Source organism: Camelus ferus, chromosome 3 (assembly GCF_009834535.1).
Source record: "Camelus ferus isolate YT-003-E chromosome 3, BCGSAC_Cfer_1.0, whole genome shotgun sequence".
Lineage (NCBI taxonomy): Eukaryota > Metazoa > Chordata > Mammalia > Artiodactyla > Camelidae > Camelus > Camelus ferus.
Genome location: NC_045698.1, coordinates 21,948,170 through 21,975,701, shown reverse-complemented (window position 1 = coordinate 21,975,701; position 27,532 = coordinate 21,948,170). Strand labels below are relative to the sequence as shown.

At 39.5% G+C, this 27,532-nt stretch overlaps 1 protein-coding gene across 6 annotated transcripts in view; it reads left to right on the top strand.

The window, feature by feature from the left end:
- The window catches only part of DROSHA (drosha ribonuclease III), a 104,228-nt gene extending 77,236 nt beyond the window's left edge, over positions 1–26,992 (top strand). For all 6 annotated transcript variants that reach the window (XM_032470559.1, XM_032470551.1, XM_032470555.1 and 3 more), the window contains 10 exons: positions 1,373–1,443; positions 6,864–6,908; positions 8,411–8,568; positions 9,862–9,967; positions 18,155–18,296; positions 19,758–19,840; positions 19,933–20,036; positions 22,253–22,345; positions 23,167–23,213; positions 26,572–26,992. In XM_032470559.1, coding sequence (XP_032326450.1) covers positions 1,373–1,443; positions 6,864–6,908; positions 8,411–8,568; positions 9,862–9,967; positions 18,155–18,296; positions 19,758–19,840; positions 19,933–20,036; positions 22,253–22,345; positions 23,167–23,213; positions 26,572–26,702 — 980 coding nt within the window. In that variant the 3' untranslated portion in view covers positions 26,703–26,992. The remainder of the gene's footprint in view (positions 1–1,372; positions 1,444–6,863; positions 6,909–8,410; positions 8,569–9,861; positions 9,968–18,154; positions 18,297–19,757; positions 19,841–19,932; positions 20,037–22,252; positions 22,346–23,166; positions 23,214–26,571) is intronic.
- The last annotated feature ends 540 nt before the right edge of the window (positions 26,993–27,532 follow it).

Below are 27,532 nucleotides of genomic sequence, written 5' to 3'. Positions count from 1 at the left end.
TGCATTGTAAAGAACTGTTACAGTAGATTGACAATTCCTTGATTTTTTTAGGTAAGTGATTGAGTACATTTTATTTTTCAAAGGCCTTTTGTTCTTCCTTATCAATTTTACTCACTTCCTTTGGAAATGAATATAAAAGCTTCCCATTATAGTTTTGTGCTGATGATGGTAGCAAGAGAAAGTTTAATAATTATCCAGTCTTTTCACAGCTATGTCTGTTTTGCACAAATATGTCTATTTTCAGAGGGTTTGTCACATGAAATTACTGTGCTCTGTACACGTAATATTTCTGACAGTGTTACAGTTGGCTCCACAGCCAGGCAGACATGATCCGGTTTCCTCTCGCATCGTTGACTGGCCCTGTGTCTTTGCCAAGTTGTTGAATCGCTTTGTGCCTCAGTTTCCCCATCTGTGACATAGAGATGGTGTCAGTTACCTCACAGAGTTGTTGGGAAGATCTTTATAGCTGATCCTGGCCTCAACAAAGCCAGAGCAAAGTTCCATTACCTTTCAGCCTCCCCCCAATCACCCATTCTGGGCCCCAGTCCTATAAATTTTTCCTGACACCCTCTTACTGAGGTGCCCTGGAAGGTGAAGATAAGAATGTGAAAATGCTTTGCACGGGGCCTGGGGCGTGAGTGACCCCCAAGTCCCTACTAGTATTACTTTCATCACCATTATTGTTACTATTATTACTATAGCTATTGATGAATAATGAATGTCTTTAGCCATCAACAGCCCTGGTGACTAAGTGTCTTAAAATTTTACATGGAAAATAGCCTTTCTGAAGACAGATGTTAAAATATGATTTCAAGAATTCCCCTACTCCAGGGTTGTTTGATACCCAGTTAAAATGTTACTGTAGTATTTACTGGTTATGATTAATGGTAAATGTGTGTACAGTGCTTCATTATTTCAAAATTTTTAAATAATTTTTTCAAATTAAGGATAACAATTTGTCCTGATTTTTAATTACAGAAGCCTTCATTGATCTGAACTCAGATTTTATCTATAGTCTGAAATATAAACTATGAATATAGAAAATAAAATATAACATTTTCATCAAGCATTTGTGCATAGTAATTCCCTTGGTAACAGTTCATACCCACATCTTTCATGGTAGTTCATACTTGGCCTCTTTTTCTTACCATATTAGACTTATATTTTAGTAAATTGAATTTTGTATTTCAGTGTAACTTACAATACAAAGCGTAGCTAAAAGACAGCAGATGCTGCCATTAAAACAATTGCTTCTGATCGGGTCGATTTTTCCCATGAGTGGGTTTTGGCTTGCCTTTTTGCTTTTTGCAGAGATATGTAGTTTTCTCTGAATATTGATGCAGGCTTCCTTTTGGCATTCCCTTTTTTCCAGGAGCTGTCTACTTGGAGGGAAGCCTGGAGGAAGCCAAACAGTTATTTGGACGCTTGCTCTTTAATGATCCGGTACTGATCTTGACTCATTTGATTTTTCTCAGTTGCATATGATTCCAGAAGATCTTGTATCAATTAGTCTTTGTATCTTAAATAGCATGTAAAAGACACAAAACCCCCAAATCTACCATAGATGATAGATTTCAAGCTCTGTCACAGATGGGGAAGTTCTGTGGACATTTACGCTAGGAGTTTATCTTCTACCTGAAGCCCTGTCTTTTCCTCATGGTCACTTGTAAATTACATATGAATGCAAATATGGTGGGACTTTGCTTTATTTTGAAGGACCTTGAAATTAATTATGATTTTATATTTTATAATCATTGGATCCCTACCCCATGCAGGATTAGTTGAAGCTACAGCCTTTTGGCTTTTCTGTTTATGATTTGTTTTTATGTAAATTATGTAGACTAGATAAACGTGTGTTTATTTTAGAAAGTCAGTTCATAGGGAGTTTCTGATAGAGCTATGAGTAAAGAGTGTGGAAGTACTTTTTTTTTAAGCAAATTATTGTTTAAGAAAAAATGATAAATTCTAAAATAGTTTCTGTTGTTACTAAAGTCTTAAGCTATTAATATTGCCAGAGCTACCTTTTTAGTCCTGTGTGTAATAGAGTATACTGGGTTCTTTTTTGTACCAAAACAAGTCAATTTAACATTTAAAGGGAGAGGCAACTCTGTATCCCAAATTGAAATGTCATTATAATTGAATGAAATAGCCCTTGTGGAGCAATAAAGAACACAGGAAGCTGGTGTTTAAGCCTTTGTGAAACCTTCAGCTTAAGTGGCTGTCAGATGTTATTACTGTATTCTTTAGGATAGTTTAAAAAAAAGAATCAATAGTTTTGAAAAATGGGACCTAGACAATGTTCATATGTGAAGATTTGATTTTCTTTTACCCTTTTTTATAGAGATAGGTGATGATTTTATATGTGTGAATTTCCTTCTGATGGGAACATTATCTACAGATGTTCTGTGTCCCCCATTTTGTCCTACACCTATAAACAAGTTTGCATCTTGATTTATATGTGGAGCAGATGCGTTTTAAGTCTCATTCTCAAATCTTAAAATATCTTTGTTCTGGCCTTTTGGCAATTTCAACAACCTCTTTACTTTGTTTTCTCCTTCCAGCCTTGCCTTGGTGTGCCCCCTCGCCCCTTAACTCGTCCCCCACCTCCAGCTCCTCCTGTTCCTTTCTCCCATCTTACCTGCGTCCCCATTGCTTCCGTGTTCCTATTTTCCTGGATTATATATGGCACTGCGCCCGGTGTTCTGAATTGCATCAGTTTTGTTTAGATTCTGTATTCTCTTTAAACTGCTTCTCTCCCACCTGTCTACTTAGCAGGCTTAGCTTATATTCCCACAATACTGGCATGTGCAGTGCTTAACAAATGTTTGCTAAAGGAATGAAATGAATAAATGACTAAATGAAAAAGCAGAATCTGAACATCGTCTTACCAACAGGATGCCTGAGGTTCAGAATTTGTTTAGCGTGTCGTTTGTGAAACTGTACGGGGCTTAGTAATATATGGTCTTTCCACTTCAGCGTTTTCGGACATTCTAAGTCATCTGACATCTCCAGATTGGTTTACATCTCTTAGCAGTAGCATGTGAGAGTGTTGACCAGCCATTGTGCTTTTTCTTGAGTGATGGTACTGTAAAAGTCCAGCTGGCCAAAGACAGCCGGAGACAGGTTGTAGGCCCACGTGGTCAGATTTATTGGCGCCATGCGTGGAGCTGGGGTGGGGGTCAGGGGAGTTCACAACAGGGAGAGGGACTCCTTTCTCAGGCCTGGGCTGTGCTGACCGGTTCTTGGTGGGTTGCGTTGTCTGAGGCAAGATTAAAAAGAAGCAAGGGATTAATTTGGGATTGGGGTGCTATCAGGAGCCGAGAGGCAATTTAGCAATTGAGTGTCCCTGATAATCTTTGTTCAGGGGTAAGACATAGCATAGCAGGTCAGAGGGCAACACTGGCAGGAAAGCAATTGTCCCTCAAAGAGAGGGTCGTACCGGATTTTACAGCTGCTGTAAGACCTTGAGGAAAACGCTGTTTCCTGTTAGCTCTGCAGGCTTTATCTGTGTCGATCTCTCAGCCCTGTTAACAGCAGGGCTGTTTTTCTTTCTTAGCCTGAACTGCTTTTTACTCTTTCAGCAGCAGGCAGATTTTGCCAGTTCTGTGGTTCTGTGTTTTTGGGTTACGTGACCCTTTGAGGCTTACCCAGTACGTTCGGAGCCATTGTTTCCATTTGACCATCCAGTGACCTTCTTAGGAAGATAAGGAGGATTACTGTGTAATCCCTCCTGGTCCCCAACCCTGACCCCTTTTTGTCTTCACACATCTGTCCCAGTTTCTCTGACCCAGACTTTTTTCTGGAGCTCCAAAAATTGAAAAAGGGGTTTCAAGTTGCCTCTGGGCAGCTTCACAGGGGTGTTCCACAGACACCTAACTTCAGCAGGTTTAGTATTTAAATATTCCTCCTCCTCCATTTTCATGATGTAAACCAGAAACCTGAGGCTCTTGTTTTGTCCCTGAGCTCCTTTCTTCCCATCTCCATGCAGTTGTCAGCTTCTATCAGGCAGGTCCCTCGTGTCTCCTGAGTTGGCTTTCTCTTGACCATCCTACTGTTTTCATGTTTGACCTCGGCTCTCACCTGGAATAATTAACCCGCTGCTCTCGTCCATCATTCATGTTTAGTGCTGTCTTCTTTTTATGCACATATTTGATGATGGTCTTTCTGGCTTAAAATCTTTGGTTTCTCTTCTTCTTGCCAAACTCTGTATTATACAACATAGCATTTAGTAGTTCTTATAATCTGACTCCCACCTATTTTTTCCATCTTCTTTTCACTTCCTCTTTGTGCCATTCTAGGAATTACCTTTTTAAAATTTTGAAGTTAAAAAAATGTTTTTTAGATTCACAGCAGAATGGAGAGGAATGTACTGACATTTCCTCTGTACCCCTTGCGCCCACCTGTGCACAACCGTCTTCCTTTCTAACATCCCCTAGCAGAGCGGCACGTTTGGTACAGTCAATGAATCTGTGCTGACATATCATAATCACCCAAAGTTTGTAGTTTACAGGGGGGCTCACTCTCAGTGTTATGCATTCCATGAATTCCGACAAGCATGTAATGACATCCATCCACCATTAGAGTACCATCCATTTTCACTGCCCTAAAATCCTCTGTGCGCTGCCCATTAGGAGTTATCCTTTTGTGTGTACTTTGAGACCTATTACTTGTGTACTTACGGTGCCCTGCTTTTGATTCCCTCCCTCTGCTGATTTACTGAATCCCTCCTGTTCTTCAGTATACAGCTGAAGGGTCACCTCCTCACTGAAGCTTGATCTGACACCCAAGCAGGTTTTCTAGCACTTGGTATATATATGTTACTATTATAGAACTTAGCATATTTTATGAAATTGTACTTATTTACCTTCATTTCTCCTCTCTAGGCTCCTTTGAGGACAGGGGTAGTGTCTTATTCATCTTAGTAAGCTAATACATAACAGGTATTCAATAAAAATATGCTGCATGAACAAATGTCCCAACAGTCAGTGAACATTTTCCAGAAGAGCAAACTGAAGGTAGAAGCTTTACCTAAGATCCTTGGACTCATACAGCTGAGATTCCAATCAAGATCTTTAGCAGGTTATTTTCTCTGACACCAGATGCAGCAGACCCTTATCTCACGGTGTAGGTAGATTAAAGGCAGTAGATGCCATTGAAGTAGGCTAGTTGTGAGGTTTTAAGCTGTCACACCAAGATGGTTGGCAGTAGACATCATAGGAGAAATCAATGTTTTTGAGTGAAAAACACATAGGAGGAAGGAGAAAGACAGATCGAGAAGTCCCTGAGAATTCTGAGCTTTGGAGGTTAGAGTTGGTCAGAAGAGATCATTATTTATTGTTATTGTTGCTGTCACCATTATTAATAGTGGCGTATTCTGTGTACCAGCATTGGGTTTAATGCTCTGAGTGCATTGCTCATTGAGGCATCAGAAAACACTTTGAAGTAGGTACTGTAAATATCTTTGTCTTACACTTGAGAAAGCTATGCTCAGTGAGGTTAAGTAACTTCCCAACATGGAATCGGGATCGAACGCAGGCAGCGTGCAGCCTTTCCTAACACCATACTCCCTAGTGTAAGGTGAAAAGTGAGAAGTTATTATTTGGTCATTTAGGTATGAGGTAAAGATGCCCATTAAGGCACTTAGAGTTATGGACTTGTAGCTTGGATGAGAGGTCAGACTGCAGCAGAGAACGAGTAATTTAAACCGAGGGGGCAGTTAAAGCAATGGGAGTAGTGGGGCTCTCTGGAGGAGCAGATAATACATAGGTCAGGCAGGGGACTGAAGTTTGGTAAATGTCCATTGCAGATGTAGCAGGAAGGAAAAAAGCATTGGGAGAGCAAGAGAAAGTTGCAGGAAGGGCATGACATTCGGTGTTATTCAGCTACAGAGAATTCAAGGGAAAGGTTATTGAATTGGTGAAGAGAAGTCCATTAAAATGCCTTAAAAGAACAGTTTGATATTTAAGCTTTTTTTTTAACATATTGGGAAAAAAAGAAAGAAACCTAAGTGTATTTTATTAAGCTGCAGGTTGTACCAAATTATCAGGTATTTTATTTCACTTTGTCATCATCTGTGCCACAAGTGTGATAAACTTTCCCATACTTCTCCCCTTCAAAAATTAAAAAAATTATTTTTCCCTCTTTTAAAAATTTTGTTATTTATCTCAAAAACCTATTATTGAGGCCAGAAAGCAGAGTCAGCCAGAGGCTCCCTAGAGGCTAAAACTGAAGGAAGCACTTTAATCCTGAGGAAGGTCTAATTATAACTGCCTCCAGATTTAACTCAATGAATAAAATAACGTATTAAGATTTTCCACAAAATTTATTCTTTCCCTTATTTCAAGTAAACATTTGTAATGACCCACAGTAAAAGGGTGATCTCACAAATCTAAGAGTTTAGCATGCACTATATGGGATGTTTTCTACACCATTTTGAAACTACTCTATGATAATGAATTAGTGCCTAAAATAAAAAACTATTTGAGATGCATTTTAATTACAAAAGGCACAGCTGATGCACATTTCTGGGAAATGGTAAACTAAAAAATATAATTAAAACAACAGCTTAATCCAGTGTATTAGGTTAAGCAAATGTGTAACTTAGTTTTAAAAGGTGTCTTTGACTCCTGTGGGTGGGGGTGGCTCTCTTCCCCCCCAGCTTAATAGGCTAATTGGAGTCACTTCAGGCAGTTTAGGTGGTGAATACACTTTAAAAAAATTAGTTTGCCAGCACTATTGAATTTGCAATAAGTGGAGTCAGCATCTGAAATAGTTCAGTATTTCACATAATGGCATTATATTTAGTACTCTAGAGTGTGTTAAATGACTCCCTCCGGCATTAAAGGCATCACTCCATCTTCCAGGACCTACGTGAAGTCTGGCTTAATTATCCTCTCCACCCACTCCAGGTAAGTGTGACCTTCCTGTCTTCAGTGAGCTTTATAACTCTGGGGGTGATGCTTCAGTTTGCCTTTTGTCCCCTCCTGCTTTTATCCTTTGATTCCCTTTAGAGGCATTTTGACTTTAAGCTGGGGTGTCAGGATTGGAAAATTTTGGAACAAATGGTAAAGGAACCTGTGCATTGCATTTTTGTGGTCTGGGGTGCAGCAGGGGAAGCACTGGGAGTCGCCTTGCCTCCCAAGGCAGGTAGAACCACTTGTGTGGCTATGGTTTGGTCCCCTCTCTCCCCCAAAGCACAATATGGTGACTCCAGTATATCTACATGCCTGCTATTATAGGGGTAATAATATGGAGGCAAGTCAGATACTAAATTAACATTGCTAAATTGTAACCTAATTTGGATCTTAGAAATTGAAGGCTTTGACTCTGATTGCATAAAACATTGTAGATTAAAATTTTAGTATAGTATAATGACTTTTTATTCAAGATTTTGGAATTTAAAAGAGCTACAAGTGGTGAAGCTCTTTCCCCCAGTTGGTTTAAAATTCTTACCATTCTTTGCTTTTATTTCCCTTTTTTGGAGATATACATATATATACATGTATGTGTATACTTATATATACATATTTTTGTATATGTAAATTATATATAATAATAATCATAGTGTATATGTAGATTATATATAATAATAATTGCTCAATTCTCGTTAATGTCTTTACAGTAATTAGTGACACTAATTCAAAGTACTTTAAAAATATTTTATTAATAAGAACTTGCCCAAAGTTCCTGAAAATGTTCATTTTAATTATACTTTTCATGTTTGCTTTCTGACCATGGTTAAAGGCTCATTGTTATGTGGGACACCTGCCTAGTGGTATAATAATCTCCAATGTAAGCTGTATCCAGTTTTAATGATGTTCATTTGCCAAAATAGGTTGGTCCCTAGAAAACACACAGCAGTCAAGTTACTCAGTGAAGTGGTTCTCAAAAGGTGGTCCTCAGACTAGCAGCATGTGTGCTACCTGTGAACTTATCAGAAAGGCAAATTCTCAGTCCCTCCCTCAGGGTACTGAATCAGAAGCTCTGGGGGCAGGGCCTGGACATCTGCATTTAACGAGCCCTGCAAGAACTTGATGAATGCTAAAGTTTGAGAATCACTCAGTTACTAGGTGTGTGTATATGTGTATATATACATATTTTCTACCAGCAGTTCTTGAGCTTGCCTCTTCCTTGGAGAGTTAGTATAATACTTGGGATTTTGAACTGTCTGTGTACAGTATTTGGCCTTGAAATCTGATAGAAGATTGGAAAATATTATTTGAGCCTTCTTTAAATACTAGATTTGTTTGCCAGTCTAAGGGATGAGAAAGACGCTTTAGTGTTTTATTGGCATTTCAGAAATTTCCACTCATGGGAGAAGGAATTTTACAAAACGCTGTCCTAGAAATGATAATTACTTTTGTAACCAAAAACTGCACATGATTTTTTATTTATTTCTCTGTTCTTGTAGCTACAAGAGCCAAATACTGATCGACAACTTATTGAGACTTCTCCAGTTCTACAGAAACTTACTGAATTTGAAGACGCAATTGGAGTAATTTTTACCCATGTTCGACTTTTGGCAAGAGCATTCACGTTGAGAACAGTGGGATTTAACCATCTGACCCTGTGAGTTAGAAGTACTCAGGTAGTTCTAACGTGACTATTTAGACAGGCAGCCCCAAACCTTCGCTGCATGCCCTTCAAAGGAATTGGGGTTTCAAACATATTGCCAGAAAAAATCACATCATTAGATAGGTGAGCAGCCAGACACTGGTGTGGACCAGGGGACAGGCTCTGATCCAGTATTTTTGGTCTCACTGTCATGCATCTTATTTCTTTGTAAAGTATAAGAGAAGTGTGAAGGAGGTGAAAACTTTTTTTTCTGTGAAGAGACAAATATTAAATATTCTAGGCTTTATAGGCCGTGTGGTCCCTGGTCACAGCAATCTGACTCTGCCATAGTAAACTAAAAGCAGTCACAGAAGAAATGTAAATGAATGAACATGGCTGTGTCCCAGTTAAACTTTATTTACTAAAACAGGCCACGGGCTGAATTTGGCTCTCCAGTTCCTGCTCTAGATGAGTGGTTTGAACATGAGCTAATGAAATAATTAAGAAAATAACCAAAATGTTATTTCTTTGCATCCGTTTTTTATTCAATTTTTGGATCCCTTCCCCCTAATCAAATATTCAGAGGTCTCTTTAAACCATAAAGATTAAACATGCTTGTCATAGACTTTTTAGTCCTTAAACTAGAGTCCCGATTTGAATAATGGAGTATATTTTTCAATAAAGAGGTGAAGACTTAGCAAGGAAAATTCTTGGATGTTTTGCTTTGTTTTGTCTCTATAGAGAGTGCCTGTGCCAGATTGTCGTCTGTACTGTATGTATGGTTGGCCCTTGAATTACGTGGGTTTGAACTGCATGAATCCACTTATGTGTGGATTTTTTTCAGTAAATACGTGCTACAGTGCTACACGATCATGTCGGTTGGTTGAATCCGCAGATGCGGAAATGTGGGTACAAAGGGCTGACTGTAAAGTTAAACTGGATTTTCGACTGCATGGGGGGTCGCTGCCCCTAACCCCCGACATTGTTCAAGGATTCAACTGCAGTTTATTTTTCAATTGATACTCCTCAGCTTCAACTAGGCACTGTTTACCAGTCTTCATTTCAGCTGTTGTTTAATCCTTAGTTCTTACTTCTCTCTCCTTTGAAAATGAGCCTGCATTGACTCAGATCTCTTTTCAATTGAGGGGCCTTAGGGAATTGTATTTAGTTTTGTGCTTTAAGCAAGATGAAAACGTTGCCTTTTTAAATCATGCCTTTTTAAAAAAAATTCTGGGTTTTCTTTTTCAATCCACAAATACTCACTGATCTCTTTACACTGAATTACATTGAACTTTTTTTTCCCCTTAGAGGCCACAATCAGAGGATGGAATTCCTAGGTGACTCCATAATGCAGCTGGTAGCCACAGAATACTTATTCATTCATTTCCCAGATCATCATGAAGGACACCTAACAGTGAGTTTGTGTTAAATCATTTTCCTTCAATAAGATTGCTGTATAATAAAGAGCGAAATTAGAAGAACTAAATATATTTTTATGTAATGGGTGACTTAGATCTTGGTGACTTTAGCATGTCACATGGTTTTGTTTTATTATGTGAATTTTGTACAAAGCAACATATGGTAAGAACCCATTTTATGCTCCTACTCAGTGATTCAACTGAGTAGGAGCATAAAATGATTGCCTACTCAGTGCAAGACACTGAGTTAGGCTTCATGAGGGGAGCAAACATTTATTAACTGACACCTAGTCTATCCATAAGAACTGTTGCAAGTAATTAAAAATGTAAGTAAATAACTACAACTTGTGTGTGTGTGTGTATGTCTACATATACAGGTACACTATAAAAAGTATGGGTAAGTAATTGTAACTAAGTACAAGCGAGTACCATGTCAAATATTATGAAGAGACATAGGAAAACTGTTGCAATTATGCTGTTTAGGAAAAGTAAGTTTTCTTTTAGCTGTGGAGTTCCTAGAAGGCTGCTTGGATATGATGATGTTTGAGTCTTTAAGGCTGGGTAGGATTTGGCCATAGGGAGTTAGTGGGAAGAAATTTCTATGCAAAGACAATCCGCACACTGGGACTGCTGAGAAACAAGGCTCAGCGTGGAAAATCAGAAGCCTCAGTTTGGCTCAACCGTGGTGGAGTTGAATGAGGCTTATAGAGACAGGGTTTGATTTATGAACACAGTGAAATGGCCCCCATTCCTCTTACTTTTGTTTCATTTTATAAAACTTTATTGAGCTTTTTTATTTGCTGTGTACTATTTTTACTCCATGAAACCAATCGATAGTATAACTGGAATGGAGAACAAAACATCCTCTGGAAGCCGGTCATGATGAGCGCTCACGGCACAAGAAATAACCTTTGAGAAGTCCCTGTAGCATTGGGCGTTGAGAAAGCAAATACTTTATTGGGCAGAGAAAAATAATCCACACTAAGACATTTTGTGAGTGCAGATGCTCTTAATTACGCTGGAAGCAAATAATAAGTCTTTCATACTTTGCATCTATACAGTTTTTATGCATGTTTGGCTTTGAATAGAGTTGGATCTTATCTGTGCAACTGTGAATCCTGGAAATAGTTTATATGAGACACAAATACTAGAGTTAAGGAGTATATGAATTGGCTATAACTTTTCAGTGAAATTTCTAAGCCCAACAGAATATGGTTCTTTCATTCATTTACTCAGTGAATATTTATTGTGCTCCTACCCTGCCTCATGTCCCATTATATGAGAAAGCAGTACCCTTACTTTAAATGTAATTTAAAATTAACAGTTTGATTACCATTCAAAGTTAACTGCTTTGGGTGGACAAGAAGTGTTTCCCCCTTGAATTGATACTAAATTCTTAAGAACATATGAGCATGTACCAGAAATAAACCAGTCTCTGGTATCCTGAGCTGCATTCGGGGATCAGTAAATGCTTGTTCAGTCTCTTCCATCAGAGAGTAGACTTTATAGCTGTCAGGGTATCAGGTTGGTCTGAGAAATGGCCAAACCGAACCAAATGGCTTGAAGTAATAATTCACTTCATGGCCACATAGAGGCCACAGTTGAAAATTGTGACTTAAATACACATATTTACCCCTGTTTTCCCACAAAATTAGTTGTAAAGTCTAGGATTTTGTAAAGATGGGATGTACAGATCAACAAATTTACTGCAATCCTTCTTAGTCACTGCATATGTGCCCTCTTGGCCTCCAACATTGAACAGACAATGAAACCAAAACTCAGAAAGGCATGAATCCTACCCAAGGTCTGGATAAAGGTAAAAGCAGGAATATGCTAGAGATTCCAGTTTTGTGTTTTTTCCAGAATGACTTCAGTGCAATAATTTGTAGTTTTATCCAAAAAGTGCTTATTAGCTTAATGTCTTAAAATTAGAGAATTTTTGACTAGCTTATTAGAAAGATGTTAACAGATGACAAAACTCTGATATGATGGTTTTATTAACTATATTCACAGAAAGCTTTGGTAGAAATCAGTTGGACCAGCAGATCTTTTGGCAAAACAAAGATGACCTGTCATCAGTTAAATACAGTTAAATACATACAATGTATTTTCCTCGTTTACTGTCTGTCTCGTCTCGTTGGAGTGTACACTTCATGAGGACAGGGGTTTCGTCTTTTCTCTTCATTCCTGATTCCCTAGGCCCTTGGACAGTTCCCGGCATGTCAGCGCTCAGTACATGAGCTGAATGAATGATCCATGAATGATCATGTTCCAGTCTAACGCTCTCGGCTTATTCTGTGAATAGCGACTTAAGAATGAGCCTGCCCCCTGCCCGGCCTCACGTCCCATGTGCTTCTTTTCCCCCTGCCCTCCCCTCTGGCTGCTCTGTGTTCCTCCAGGCCCCCTCCTGCGTCGGGCTTTGTATGTGGTGTTCTACTTGGAGGGCTTTTTGCTTCCTGCCCTTACTCTGGTCCACCTGGCATCTCCTACTCTGCCCTCAGATGTCAGTTCCGGTGTGACTTCTGCCTGCAGGGGAAACTTTCCAGTCACATTTCCATGTTCTTTTCCTTCCTGGTGCTTACTTGAGTTTGCCTGTCTCACTACCCTGGAAGTTCTGCGAGAGCATGTTTTTATTTATCACTGCCTGCCCAGCAGTGCCTGGTATTCGTAGGCTTTCAGTACATATTTGATGAATAAGTAGAAGAATGAGAGTTCTGTGGGCAGCTAAGTCTGGGGTTGGGGGAGCAGGAGCAGCACTGGAGGAAGCAGCATGTTGTTTTATGCCTAAGGCGAGAAGCTAAAAACTTACTTATGAATGTCTAAAGATTAGAAGTAATTTAAGATTTATGGAGGATTACTTGTTGCAGTTGCTTTTGGCAGAAAGGGGATAGAGTGGGGGTGGAGGATTGCAAATTATTCACTACTGTGATTAGAGGACACACAATTCCAGTAATTCACACAAGAGACGGTTGTTGGCTTGGAGCCGTTCCCTTGCCCACTGATTTTGCAGAGAATAAGGACAACTGAGCAAATGAAATCGTAGTTTTCAGTTTTGAATACTGATGGGGGGAACCTAGTGTTCTATAAATTGTGTATTCAAAAAGGCCTATTTGGGAAGGAATGTCAGGTTAAATAATTGTTGTAGGATGGTGAAGTTTGAATTGGGACATAGAGGGAAAAGGTTCTGTTTCATAGACTGAAGGTTTGGTATTTGAGGATAGGACCTACTTAGAGTCAGGGTGTATAGTGAGAGGGTCTCAAAGAGCAGTTACTCAGACTAGAGTGCCTGTCTTGTCACGCTTTCCAGTTTTAACATTTGCATGAGCTTCCACCTCTATTTTATTATTTTTTCTTAGCCTTTACTACAACCTACTGAGCTAAAAATCAAAAGTCAGTCTCATGCCTACAATGTACAAGGCACTGTGCCCACTGGTGGAGTCCACCAGCAAGACGAACTTGCAGAAATTTTTGTTTTTGGAGGAATGATTTGGGATAATGAGAAAGCGAGGATTATAAACAGAAAGTTTGAGAGCCAGTGACCTAACCCTTCCCTGATGCCTCCAAACAGCACTAAGCATAAATCATTCAAACAGGTATCTTATCTAAAAGATCTCTTAGAAAGAACAGATTCCACAGCCTTGTGTTTGAGAATTCCTCCGTCACCAACGTAATTTGGCTCTTTGTATTTGACCTGCATTCCAGCTGCCAGCATTTGCCTACCTTTTCTCTAGTTATCACTGGAAGTGGAGACAATCTGGCTACCCTTCTTGGTATGATAGACCTGTGTGGCACATCACTGTCATTTTTAATATGTCCTGCTTTTACCTCGTGCTCTTACATTACAGCCCTCAAAGTAATAAATCAAGTCTACTCATTTTACACTAGGTGGCCCTCTTCGGTAGCTCATACCCACAGCTCTGGTTCTCTCTTTAGACTCAAAGAATGAATAGAAGTTGAAGGAAGTGAGTTAATATGTTTCTTTGCTTATTTTAAACCAGTAAACCTTTTTCTTATTAAATTTTAAGTTTAAATTAATTCTGAAAGACTGCCATGTTGAGATCATAGAAAACATCCTGGATTCTCAGAATCACAGTTTGTGATTTGTGATGTTCTTATTGGGCCTCACCATTGCTTCAGGAACTCAGCAGGCTTTTCCTTAACTTTACAGAGAGCCCTCACTACAGCTTGCCTCACTTTTTCTGGTGATTTCAAGTTAAATTTTATCTTTCTTTTGCGGGGGACTGAGGGGAGGGGGTGTTAAAAAAGTTGTTAAGTACAGGTTAGCACTTAGTAAAATGGAGAGCTCTGAAGACAGTAGACAGGTATCCAGAATATTTGCACTGAAAACAAATCCAGAGGACTTCCAAGAACTTTCTGTAACCCTTTCCATGTAACTGAAGAGCAAGCATGTCTTGCCTGATGATAATGATGCCAGTAGCAACAGCAGCTCACATTTCCCGTGTGTTTATCAAGTGCCAGTCACTGTATGTGGATTGTGTACTCATTCACTTTAATTCTCATTTCATCCCTGTGCGGTGGGTACTGCTTTCTCCATTTAATGGATGAGGAAACTGAGCCTCAAGGAGATTTAGTGACCTGTGTAGAGTCACTCAGTCAAGAAGTGGTAGGGCTGTAGTTTGAACCCAGTCGGCGTGGCGCCAAATCTTTTGCTTTTCACTAGTGCGTCTGACTCAAGGCATTGTTTGCAAAACAGTCTAATAATCATTTCATGCTCTGTTGGGTGCTTAATGTTCATTTTCTTGATTTCTACTGAAAAGAAAAATTCCTCTATGTAAAATAGCAATGCATCAACATCAGCAGGCTTTCCAACCTCATGTCTTAGCCCTTTCAGATCCATCCACCAAAATGATCCTTCTAAAATCAAAAAACCACCGTGCCACTTTTCCCCATTTGACACCTTTTAGGATCCCTCTTCCCTAGTAGAAAAGTACTGGCTTCTTTACTTCCCCTTCGAGACTCTGTATGCAGAGGCTGGCCAGCCTCCCCTGTATCCGCTCTTCCCCACTAAGCTCAGGTTTCCCTCCAGTTCCAGCCAGTGATCGCCTTGCTGTGTCATGGTCCCGTGCTTTTGACAGAGCTGCTTCCTCCTCCTGGAAAACCCTCTCGTATTGTCTTCGCCTGTTCAGGCGGCTAAAGCAAGGTTACCCCGAACCGGGTGGCTTATGAACTATATTGCTTACAGTTCTGGAGGCTGGGAGTCCGAGATCAGAGTGCCAGCAGTCAGGTGAGGGCTCTTCTGAGTCTCAGACTTTGCCCTGTACCCTCACAGGGTGGAAGGGGCTAGAGGTCTCCATGGCAGAGGTCCCCACTTCCTAATACTGTTATCATCTTCGAGGGTTAGGATTTCAACACGTGAATTTTGGGACAACAACAAACTTTCGGACCATAGCACCCAGTCTTCTCCCACTGGCAGATTCATTCTTTTTCAATTCTGACTCTCCATTCATCAGAATCCAACTACATGAATTTTTTAAAAATGTGCACATCCAAGTTACATCCCCAGAAATTCTAATTCCCTGGTTCTTAGAAGAGGCCTGAGCACCAGTATGTCAGAAGTACCTTATGATTCTGATATAACAGCCAGGTCAACAAGCCCCTGAAGTGTTTTTACTCAGGGGTCAGGTCCTCCGGGAGGCCTTTTCGGAAGGCTGAGTTGGAGAGGAGCACCACGTGGCCCCTGCTGTCACTGCAGCCGCCTCGGTGCATTGTGGTGACCACTTTGTGCATGGCTTTCTCAGAAATTAGAAGCTCTTGCAGGGCAGCCACGAGATGCCAGTCATCTTGGGATCTTCAGCCCGCAGCACAGGGCCCGCCGGGCATCCGCCTCCATAGCTGTTGCACGGAACTGCCGTCATTTAGGTGGTTTTCTGCCTTGTGATCCCTCCTTCAGCTCACTCGTTGGCAAACAGCGTGATTCATTCTGAAGGAGAGTTCAGCAAAGGCCAAGGATAGAGGCTGTCATTTAAAGAACTGCCTTTCAGACTCTCTTGTTTAGGTAAAGAGCAAAGTCTTACCTTTTTTCAGCTTGTCTTCTAAATTTAAACTGACTCTAAAAATACGGATGACTTATAACTTCCTTCTCCCCTGCTGACTTTGGGTTCAGGCTCTGAGTTTTGGCAAGAACTGAAAGATCTCCCTTTCTGCTGGCCACCCTGTGGGTGCTTTAAGACCCATCAAGGCATATCTTAAATAAAACTAGAAGTGCTTCTGTTTCCATCCTCACTGCTTCCTCCTTCCCCTCAGATAGGAGTACTGCACAGGACTGAATGAGGAGCCCTGATGCTGGGGCCCCACGACAGTGACGTGTCATGGGTTGTGTGTGCTCCTGTGAGCATCAGGCTTGTTGATTCTGGAGCATAAGATCTCTATATGTGCAGCCCGAATAAGAATTTTCTCCTTGCACCAAAGTCGTATACTGAGAGAGAACCCCCCTTGTTCAGCATAGTCATATTCTCAAAATAGCCCCCCTATTCCCCCACGGCCTCTACTTTGAGAACCTCTCCCATTAGAAATCCAAACTAAAACAGATACCTCCCTTCCATCTCAGTTGTTGTGTAATTACAGGATATTAGGCTGGTGGGCTCCCTATTGGTTGTGTCTTCTTTTAATGTTCTATTCCAGGCCTTTTTACTTTTGAGCTTCTCTGTGGATATTAATTTTAATGAAACACTTACTATATTGAAGAAAAAATAGAGTTGGGGGAAATCGGAGGAGGAAAGGAGCAGAGACAAGCAAAGAGTAATAGCCTGTAACTCGACAGCAAGCATGGCTTATGAAGATCAAGTTGTATTTCTGCTTCATGAATCATTGTCAGACAAATTAAGAACATATTGTTTCTTATTTATCTATCGTCAAGGATGCAATCTCAGGCGTGGAGAATAAATCTTGATTTTTATAAGCTCAGTTGACACTATGGAGGCACAGAGTATAAAACTCGCATCTAATAAACAAAGTGCGATGGGGAATGGCAGGGGGTATGATACCAGCAGCTGCTTCCTGCTCCTCGGCCCTGGTGTCAGGGATGTTCCTTTGCAGGAAGGAATTCTTATAGTAGACCACGAGTTTGTTATACCTGTTATAAGAAAAAGGTCTAGTTTTAGGTGCATTATTCCCTCACATCTCGGAGATCGGGGGTAATTACTTTCAGCTTCTGTTTGGTGAGCTCTCATCTTTGTATCCCCCTGCTTTTCCCGGCCTCCCTCCCCTACTTTCCCCCAGTGAGTGAGCAGTGAGTGTTAAATTCCTCAACCATGCTTGCTTCATGGGCACCTCTACAATGGACTGGTTGTACAATTTTCATGCACTGTTTAATGTTACTACTTCAATAGTCCTTGGAGGCCTCTCAGCTGACTGAAATTCCTAGTAGAAATTTTTGTTTGGAATTCCTGTTTGGAATTGTTTGGAAGTTGAAACATGAATGTTATATTTTAATTTGATTCAAAATAAAGGATCTCAGGTTGAAAAACTGTGAGTCAGGATATGTAGTTTAAATCTTTAAAAGAATAAAATTAACACTGTAAATACATAATTTAAATATTCTAAATAATACACGTATTTCCCCAAATCCTATACTATTGAAATTAGCATTAGTGCCATAAAACTTGAAGCTTATTTTAGACTTTTTAAAAATGCTCCTTTAAAACTAATGTACAGTGACTGAAAGCAGGTGGAGTTTGCCTGGTGGTTGATGGATTGGATTGATTGATCGCAAAAGGGCCAGGGAACTTGCTGGGGGTGATGGAAATATAGACGCTTATCAGAACTCATCTAACTATACTGAAAATGGGTGCATTTTATTGCATGTAAATTATACTTCAGTAAGTTGATTTTCAAAGTTTTAATGCTCCTTCATTTAGTAGCATTAAACTTAATGGAAGCTGTGACCTTTAATATGATACAGCATCTCCCCTGACACTGCTCACTGCTACTAAACAACTAAATGAACTATTTAAATGTCTGTTAGGTAAAATCCAGGAACAGAGTAAGTTATTAAGAAGAAATTAGAAGCATGTGGAATTTGTCACTGCCTCCTGGGGGTAGTGATTACTTGCCTACGTGTCCCTGTCGGTGAGATGGTCTGGGCTGGTTGGTCCCAGCATAGGAGCACAAGAGGGACTAAAAGTGATACGGTTTCTAAATATACCTCAATTCCTTTTGTCCAGTTGCTGCGAAGCTCTTTGGTGAATAACAGAACTCAAGCCAAGGTAGCAGAAGAACTGGGCATGCAGGAATACGCCATCACCAACGACAAGACCAAAAGGCCTGTGGCCCTTAGGACCAAGACCTTGGCAGACCTTTTGGAATGTGAGTCCTATAAAATAAAGCTTTTTTCTTAACCTGCAGGTTCAAAGTTTAAATCAAATGGACCAACATTTATGCTGCTTCTCATTATTGTTATGTTTGACTAAAGAAACCTCTTTTATATTTTAATTTTTCTTTTTGCATTTCTCCAAAACTTGTTTGAAGGAGAATTATTTGGAATTAAGAGACATGAATAACGAATTTATGTTCAATCTGTATTCAGTGGTACCCTTCCCCTCCCCCCACACTGCTGCCCCCTCCATCCTAGTGCTCAGCCATCATGTCTTTTTGTGTGAAACAGTAACAGAATGTGAAGATTGTTAATGGTGAATCACAGCTGTTTTTGTCACCCAGCAGCCTTTAGATAGGGACATAAAGAAAGAAGGTAAATTTATTCATTAAACACTAAAACTATTATCTGTTGTTTTGAATGAGCTCAAAGCTCTATGGACAATGTTGTCATCTTGTACAGTTTCTGATCTGGTGTGGTAGCATTATAAGTAATCCTGTTACAGCTAACTAAAGGATTATACGCACAGTTCTGTTGTTTCTGATATGACTTTAAAATAAGTGCACCATTCTCTGGGCCTTGGAACTTTTTTTTTTTATATTATGGTATTTTTGACAATTGGAATTCTATACACATATTAAAGTCTACCATGCAAAACCAGATGATTTTCACAGTGCAAAAGCAACCTGACTAAGGGACTGAAAAGAACTTATTCAATTAAAGAAAAGTAACTTAAGATTAAAATTACAAAAAAATTAAGTTGAGTCACCAGTCTTTTTTTTATCTCAACAATAGCTATTTTTATTCCTTCTTTTAAAAACTCACCATTTGTTTACTTGGTTAAGGTGCCTTTTAATGAGGTTGTCTTTGGGGCCACCATTTATCAATGTAAATTTGGATATTTTGTTATACTGTCATTAAGCCCGGTATTAAGTTTTTCTCTCTTGGAGCAGATTGAATCTGTAAATTGTCCCATTTCTGTTTGCAGAATGTAACACAGACCCTTGTAAATGGGTGATCTCCTCAAGATCGGTGTTAGGAATAGCAGGCCTCGAGGATATGCCTATTCTGGTGTCATATCTGATCTTCAAGTTTTATTTTGATTTGTTTGATGTTAACATGGTTGTGTTCCTAGATATCATTCTTTCCCTGCTATACAACAGCATGTTGTGTATCATTTTAACTAGTTATTCATTTAGCCCTTAGCCAAACATAATTTGGTCTTTATACTCTGTGTTTTTTTGCATCTTAATCACACATCTATATTGCTGCTTCTGATATTGGTGATAAAGAGTAGTTCTTGTTTGAAGAAAAATGAAATGGTAAAGCTAAAAAATAAAGAAGGTTTGGAAGTTGAAAACCTTATTAAAATGTTTCTTAAAAGCCTAGGTCTTGTACTCTTTCTAGAGAGTAGCAATGCATTGTGGTTTATTTTGAAATATTCTCTTTTTCAGCATTTATTGCAGCGCTGTACATTGATAAGGATTTGGAATATGTTCATACTTTCATGAATGTTTGTTTCTTTCCGCGATTAAAAGTAAGCTCATATAAAATTTAGATCGGTTGCATGTTTTATGCTTGGTGATTCTAGAACCTGTTACTAAACACTTTTTGGGGGACTTGCTACAGGAGTTCATTTTGAATCAGGATTGGAATGACCCCAAATCTCAGCTTCAGCAGTGCTGCTTGACACTTAGGACAGAAGGGAAAGAGCCAGACATTCCTCTGTACAAGTAAGTATATGCTGCCCACTGGCCTTCAGACCCAGTAAACTTAGTTATGCTCCATGTACCTGGAAGAAAAACTAATCACTCTGGGGAAGTGGTGACAAGGGTCCTGGATGGAGATTTCTCAACTCGGACTGCATCCAACGCTGAAACTCTTTGGGCCTCTCAGTCTTTTAGCTCTAAGTAAGTGGGTCACGTTTGATTATGTGCTTTCTCCCATCTCTAAAATGCTTGGTGAACTGCTCCCTGGGAGAAAGACGCTAAGATGAGGAGATCAATTTAGGAAAAATTTAGGTTAAATTGTTTTTAAATACATTTTTATATTTGTCTTCTTATATTTTGTAACCCCTCCTGGCCCACACATCTAGGTTAGATGCTGTGTGCTTACTTGTAACGATATTTGGGTATCTCCCTCCACTCCTTTGGATCCTTTTGGCCTCAGTGTCTGTCACCTGCTAGGCACTCACCACAAGAAGCAGGGCAGCTCTTCACCGCTGCTGTGTTATTTGTTATTTGGAACTTTTCTTTTAAGAATATATGCTAAAAGCTGCCATGTACTTTTGCATATCTTTAGTGACAAATCTTTATCCTTTGAGGGGTGGGCAAAAGTCTCAGAAGAAATGCAGATCACCACACATTACACCAGATTTGATGAAAACAGGGGTTTGACTCTGAAGTAGAGTTATTAGATAATAGAATTATCTTGACACTCATAAGCTGGTTTCAGAAGGGGGTTTCAAAGAGGAATTACAAAAGGGAAGGATTATCAAAATAGGTGGGTTGCCTCTCAAGGTGTGGTCTAGATATGTGTTTTCAAGAATGTTTAAGTATCTAGTTTCAGTACCAGCTTCCCCCTTGTCTCTGCACACACGTGATTGCAAGCACACACATTTGTGTGAGTGTTTCATGTGGAATAAAAGCCCCCCTCTTGTGGACTTTCTCAAACTCCACGGTACTCAAGGGAAAGCACCAGAGTGGCAGCTGAGAATTTTAAATCACTTTTTTTTTTTAATTTAGTAGTCACAACACGTTGTAGGCTTTTTCACTAAAAGAAAAACTGAGGCCAAGAGAAGGTTGAGTCACCCCACAGCAGGCCACTATAAATTGTCCCAAGAAGCTGTCACTGCTGAACAATGTTTCCTTTATTTATTGGGAAAAAAAACCCAAATGTCTAGAAATAGCACTTTAATATGTGCCTAATAAGCATAATGAATATCCAAACTACTACATGAAAGGGCTCAGAGTATTTCCTCATCAAAGTATTAATTAAAGTTCAATAAATAAAATGAGGATGACAAACTTCTGGTGCGGGCCTGATGACTGTAATAAGTGCTACCATTAAGAAGCCGTCCGTGTGCTTTCATCCCAATGAGCATAAACACAGAGGAAATGACTCCGCTCCCTTCTCATAAATCCCCCAAATGAAAGTACACGGTGAGCTTGTTCTTTTTTATCTAGATGATGGGGTGGTTTTACATAGTTTTTTCAAGATTACAGTGTTCATTCCATTATCTTTGTTGGCTGCTTTTAATTTCCCTTTTCCATGAAGTTATTATCAGTTTTACCGCATTTGAAATCTGCACCTTGTCATTAAAATCCACAGTACCTGGAGTTTTGTTTTTTTGGCAGTTGTGTTGTGTACTCGGCATTATAGCATACCGTTGAAACGGTCTCTGCTGTTTCACAAATTAAATATATTTTCTGATCTTTTAGATAAGATACAAGATGTTAGAAAGAAACCATAAAGAATGTGAAGCCATTCAGATGTGGCTTGAGGCGTATTACCCAAATATGTATTCTTTCTAGCTGTGATTAGCACTGAAAAACAATGAACAGACTGAAATGGCTAACTTTTCACTGATTTTAAAAAATTGATTACTTTCATATGATACTTGAAACAACACTTTGAAATTGTTTAAAACTATTTCACACTTCACTGTTAGCCTTAAGATATTGTTTACAATGCTCTGGGGGAAAATTATTTATGTATATATGTATACATATATATATATATAAAGCCACTGTAGAATTTTTTAAATTTCTTACTTCAAAACTCTGTATTTGTCAGGTTACCAAGTCAAAAGCGTATGATTTAATTTTCTTGTTATTTTTACCTTCATCTCTCCAAGCAGTGAGTTATGTGATTTTTCTTGGGTGTATGTATTAGCAGTAACGGTGAAATAACACTTTACATAATTCATGTTCTTTCCTTTTCCTTTCAGGACCCTGCAGACAGTGGGACCATCCCATGCAAGAACCTACACCGTGGCTGTCTACTTCAAGGGAGAACGAATCGGCTGTGGGAAAGGACCAAGGTATGGTCATTTCTTCAAATGGACATCCTGTGTGTCTGAGAAGTCCCTGTGTGCTATTCCCAAACCCTGAAGTCTGTCTTTTTGACCTTAGGGTGTAGAGTGTTGGAGGGTAACAGCAAAGCGAAGCCCAAGAATTAATGTCCCCACCAAGCCCAGCCCCAGACTTGGGACCTGGCCTTGAATGGTGGGAATGCCATTGCCTGAAGGGCGTTGCATGCCTGAGAAAACCACATTACTTGGTGCATAGGTGTGGTCTGTCCAGTTTGAGTTACTCAACAGAGGACCCAGCGTTGCTGCAAGCACTGTATAAAACATGTCGTGGGTGACACAGCCATTAAATATTTGAGCTCGTATTCCTGCTCACTTGAGCTTTGTGGAAACACTCACATCTTCAGGTAAAAAGAACTATGTATGTCATCACCTTTCTTTGAACCTTCCAATTTCTATCTTAAACTGAGAGGTGATTTGAAGTCTGTCTGTACATATGTTTTTTCACTCTCTGCCTCTTAAACTTTACACTGAGGATGTTCAAATTTAAGTAAGAAATACTTCAGACCTATAATAAATGGAATGCATTTTATTGCAGTGGTGAAGGTGTGGAACGAATACCTTAAACAGGCTTTGTGCAAATAAATGACATTTCTGCAGGCCCCTGTGTGTATGCCTAATCTGTGCAATTCAGTAGGTGACAGTAGAAGTAATCAGATAAAATTTTATGCACCAAACATGAAAATCAGCCTGAATAATTTAGAGCCATACTTTGTGTTTCTGAAAAAAAGTTTTTAAATTGAAGTGTACCTCGTCTTTATTTTATTTAATAGTATTCAGCAAGCAGAAATGGGAGCGGCAATGGATGCACTTGAAAAATGTAAGCCTATCTCTTTTTCTATAATTATATGTTCATAATGTAATGAGTGTTTTATGGGAAGAAAATGGAGAAGTAGAAAAATGGTAAATACTGATGAAATGTGATCTTCTTTTCTTCATAATTATTCTTCACACAGAGTATAGTAGAATGTAAGATATATATAAAATGGGCTTCTGCTTTTTAAAAAAAGTCTTCCAAAATGCTTTCTGATTTTCATTTGCCTTTTTTGCATAGAGTCCCACTCTCAGCCCAGGTAGCGCACATGAGTGACTTGGTGTATTTCATTCTGTATAGTTCTCTATACTTCTGAAATCTTAAGCCCATGCAGTTTTTTCTTTTTAGTTTTTGGCCATTGTTTTATTAAAATGGGATATTTACGTATTTCTGCTTTTTCCCTTTCTTGCTCAGTAATGCTTCATGGGCAGCCCTGCAGGTTGCAGTGGTTCCAGTTCACTCTTTCTCAGGGGCTACATAGTATTTCATGCTGTGGATGTGTTATGTTTTATTCAGCTCTTAAACTTTTGATGGACGCTATTTCTGTCTTTTTATCACTGTCGACAACGCGAGTCCCTGTGTCGGTGCTCTTCGTCCCAGGGGCTGGATTCCCGAGAGTGGGATGGCAGGGTTGGAGGAAATCAGTTAGATAATTGACCCTGTAGGGAGCTGCCGAGTCTTTGTAAATTGCAGGCTTAAGTGCAGGGAAGTTTTCTTCTGAGGTACACGGCGCTGCCCAGCAGAACCTGTGGGCAGCGTGACAGTGCGGTTCCATCATACCTCAAGTACCAGCTCCGCGCATGGAAGAGCGAGGTGCGGGGAGCTGAAAACAAGGCGGCCCAGGCTCTCAGCCTGGAAGATTCCTGGAAAGGCAGGAGAGCTGGGAGCCAAGTGAAAATCTGCAGACAGTAGCTTGGGGGTGCGGTCATGGGGACAGAAGCTAGTGTCGCCAGGGCCCCGTATCCTTGGAATCCTCTCTGATGAGAGTTTTGCTGACTCAGTTGAGCAGTTTTTTTGAATCCATTACATATATATACGTATAGTCACATATTGAAATAAGTGAGACTCCATTTTCCGCCTGTAGGATTGTTAACGGTGATCTTGGGAGTTTCTTGCTTGTTTGCTTTCAGCCATACAGTGGTACTGGAGAGGTGGCCTGTTCGAAGACTGGCCTCCACACACCATACGTACTGCTGGGGGTGAAATGTTTAAACTGCTGGAAAGCAGTTTGATTGTATGTGTCAGGTCCTTGAAGACATTCATACCTTTTGATCCAGGAGTCAAACCTAAGAATATACCTGGAGCTATGAATTAAAGTTCACAAACCATGATAATCATGACAACTTCATTTATAATAGCCAAAAAAAAAATCAGTCGTCAAACTACATCTTTATAAGTAGGGAACTGTTTAAATAAGTTTTCCCAGAGGTTGACTAACATTTCCTGTAACGGACCAGATAATAAATACTCTGTCACAGCTCCACCACTGTAGCCCTTAGGCTCGGAAGTATGGCAAACGGCCGGCATCTGTGTTCCAGTAAAGCCTTATTTACCAAAATGGGTGGAGGGCTGTATTTGGCCTGTGGGCAATGGTTTACCAACCCACATTTTGTCTAAGTGTTGTAATATTTTGCAGCCATCAAAATATTTTTGAAGACTAATGATATGGGAAAATGTTTATACTATAAAAATAAATGAAAAAAAGTACCCATCAAAATGTGCCTGTACTATACCTCCCAGTGTAAGGGTGTGGGGGGGAACAGTTTTAAGTGTTCGTGTGTCTGTGTAATATGTGTACACATTTTCATTGTGTGTGTGTATGTGTGTGAGGTATAATTTACTTCATAGGAAAAGGGCTTATTATAAGGATATATTCCAAAAGTTTATCTATAGTTAAATCTGAGTGATGGGATTTTTTAAAAATGCAAATTAAATTTTACAATAGAATTTACTGAGGAAATAGGGTTCATTTTGTAGAAACTTGTACAACTCACTTTTTTTGGATTTGTTTGATTTTTTAAAAATACTGTTAATACTTGAAAACTGTGTTTTGTATAATACATAAGGAATCAATTTAATATCATTTAGAAAATAGGATTTTATTTGTTTTATCTCTAAACTACAGATGTTATTATATTCCTATTTTGTTTAAAGTCAGCCACTGACTCGTAGATATACACGGTCTTTACTGATTCGCTGCCCGCCTTTCAGATCCTTTTCCTACCCCGCTATTCCTGTCCCTACCCACCCTGCAGTGAAGATGGGACACCGTGTAAAAGGCGGAGGGGGCTTCTTAGGAATATGCTATGTATTTGTATCCACTGTTATTACGCTTCAACCTTCACAAAAAACAAGCTTATTCTCCCCGAAACAAGCCATGCTCTCTGATTCTTCCTATTTTTAAATATGAAGTAGTACCTTTTGTGTTTAACAGACCCTTAACCAGTTCAGGGAATGGCATCATTTTCCTTTGTGTTACCTGTTAACTTGTGTGGCTCTCGTTCATGCATGCATCCCTGTAATGTTTGTTATTGGAGTATGTTTGTTGACTGAGTGTGTGAAATGACTTTTTTTCTCGTTCTACCTTTGACTTCTTACTCTGTTACTATGCTCATCATATACCACAGGTAACAACTGAATTGTAAAGTGTTTACATCTTAATCAAGATTTTCACTGTGTCAACACTCTTGCACTGGGTCAAATATCAAAAAATTGCTTAACCTATGCTATTGAGTGACATGTTTCATTTCACCAAATAAAAGTGCTCTACTTGAGTTGCTTTTGCCGATACAGCTTTGGGCTTTTCATGGTAAACAATGCAAATTGAATTATCAGAAATAACGACTTAGGATGTGGCCTCCTTTTGTCCATCTGATCTTTTTTTACTCCTTTCAGAAACTCTAATTGTTGGTAAATAATGGTGTGATAATATCATTATTTGTTCGAAGTTTTTGGTTTGAGCTTTATAAAAATATACAACTCCATTTTGCTATCGCCTCTAATCTCTCCCCGAAAATGACTTGTTGCTAGGAGAGCTGTGTTAACACACCTAGCTGGAAACGTTCCGAAACCACACGTCTGTGTTGTGACATTTCTGTATGTTTTGGTGCCTTTTATGCTCAAGTTCACATGAGGTACTGGAATCTAGAATTGGGAGCTGATCCAGATTTCCACTGTGTTCCTGAATGATGAAAGAGTCAGAAAAGAAAGCAAACAATTCTTTCTTCCTCTCGCCTTACAAAATACAGCTGTGTGGGTTTCATATGAATACATGTTTGTTTGTATGTGTGTATGTTTAGTTTGCATCATTCTTTGCACAAGTGACTCTCCTTTATTAAGTGTAAAATATATCTCCTCGTGTCAGATAACTTTCCCCAGATGGCCCATCAGAAGCGGTTCATTGAACGGAAATACAGACAAGAGTTAAAAGAAATGAGGTGGGAAAGAGAGCATCAGGAGAAAGAGCCAGATGAGACTGAAGACATAAAGAAATGAAGGAGGGCACGGAAGTGGTGGCGTATTTACTTGGTTAATAACTGTGACTGTTGCCCATTGAGACCTAGCCTAGTTTTCCCGGAGACAATGAATGAAGTGTGCCCATTGAAATAAAACACAAAGTCAAATCACTCTTGTTGTTTTACTGATCTCCTACTTGGTTTTTTTAGCTGGATGGGCTTTATTACAAAGTATTTTATTTCTCTTCTATTTACTGGAAAACTTCACTTGGGTGAATGTGCATATTCCCTATTATTTTTTTCTTTAAACAATAAAATTCAAAAAGTATATTCTATGTGGAATAGGTTGTTTTTTCCCCCCTATCTTTCTGAGATGTGACTCCAGACGTTCAGCTGACAAGTGAAAATTTTACTTTACTAGATACTTGGGCTCCACACTATTCACATCTACACTGTGTGAAATCTCTGGATTATTAACTCAATTTTTCAGCTTTCATCTGGGTGTTTATCATGTTCTCATCTGCAAATATGATGTTTACCCTCGCTAACCAGTGAGTCCTTTGTAGGTGGGACCCCTTTAACGTTTAGCTGGCTAATCGGTGGGGTGGGGAGGCTGATATTCGAATCACATATATTCCTTGACTCACTAGAAAAGAGGAGAAATCATGATTCCAAGCCAGATGACACTTTAAGTCAGATGCTCTCACCCTCGGGTCAGTGGCCCCTTTTAGAAGTTTATAGACAGACTTCAGGAAAGTCTCAAAACTTTCTGAGATTGTATCAGATTTTATGTGTGTGTTGGGTTTGGGAGTGGGTGGGGAGCAGAAGAGGAGGGTTCATGGCTTATTTCATCTCAAAGTGGTCCCTGCA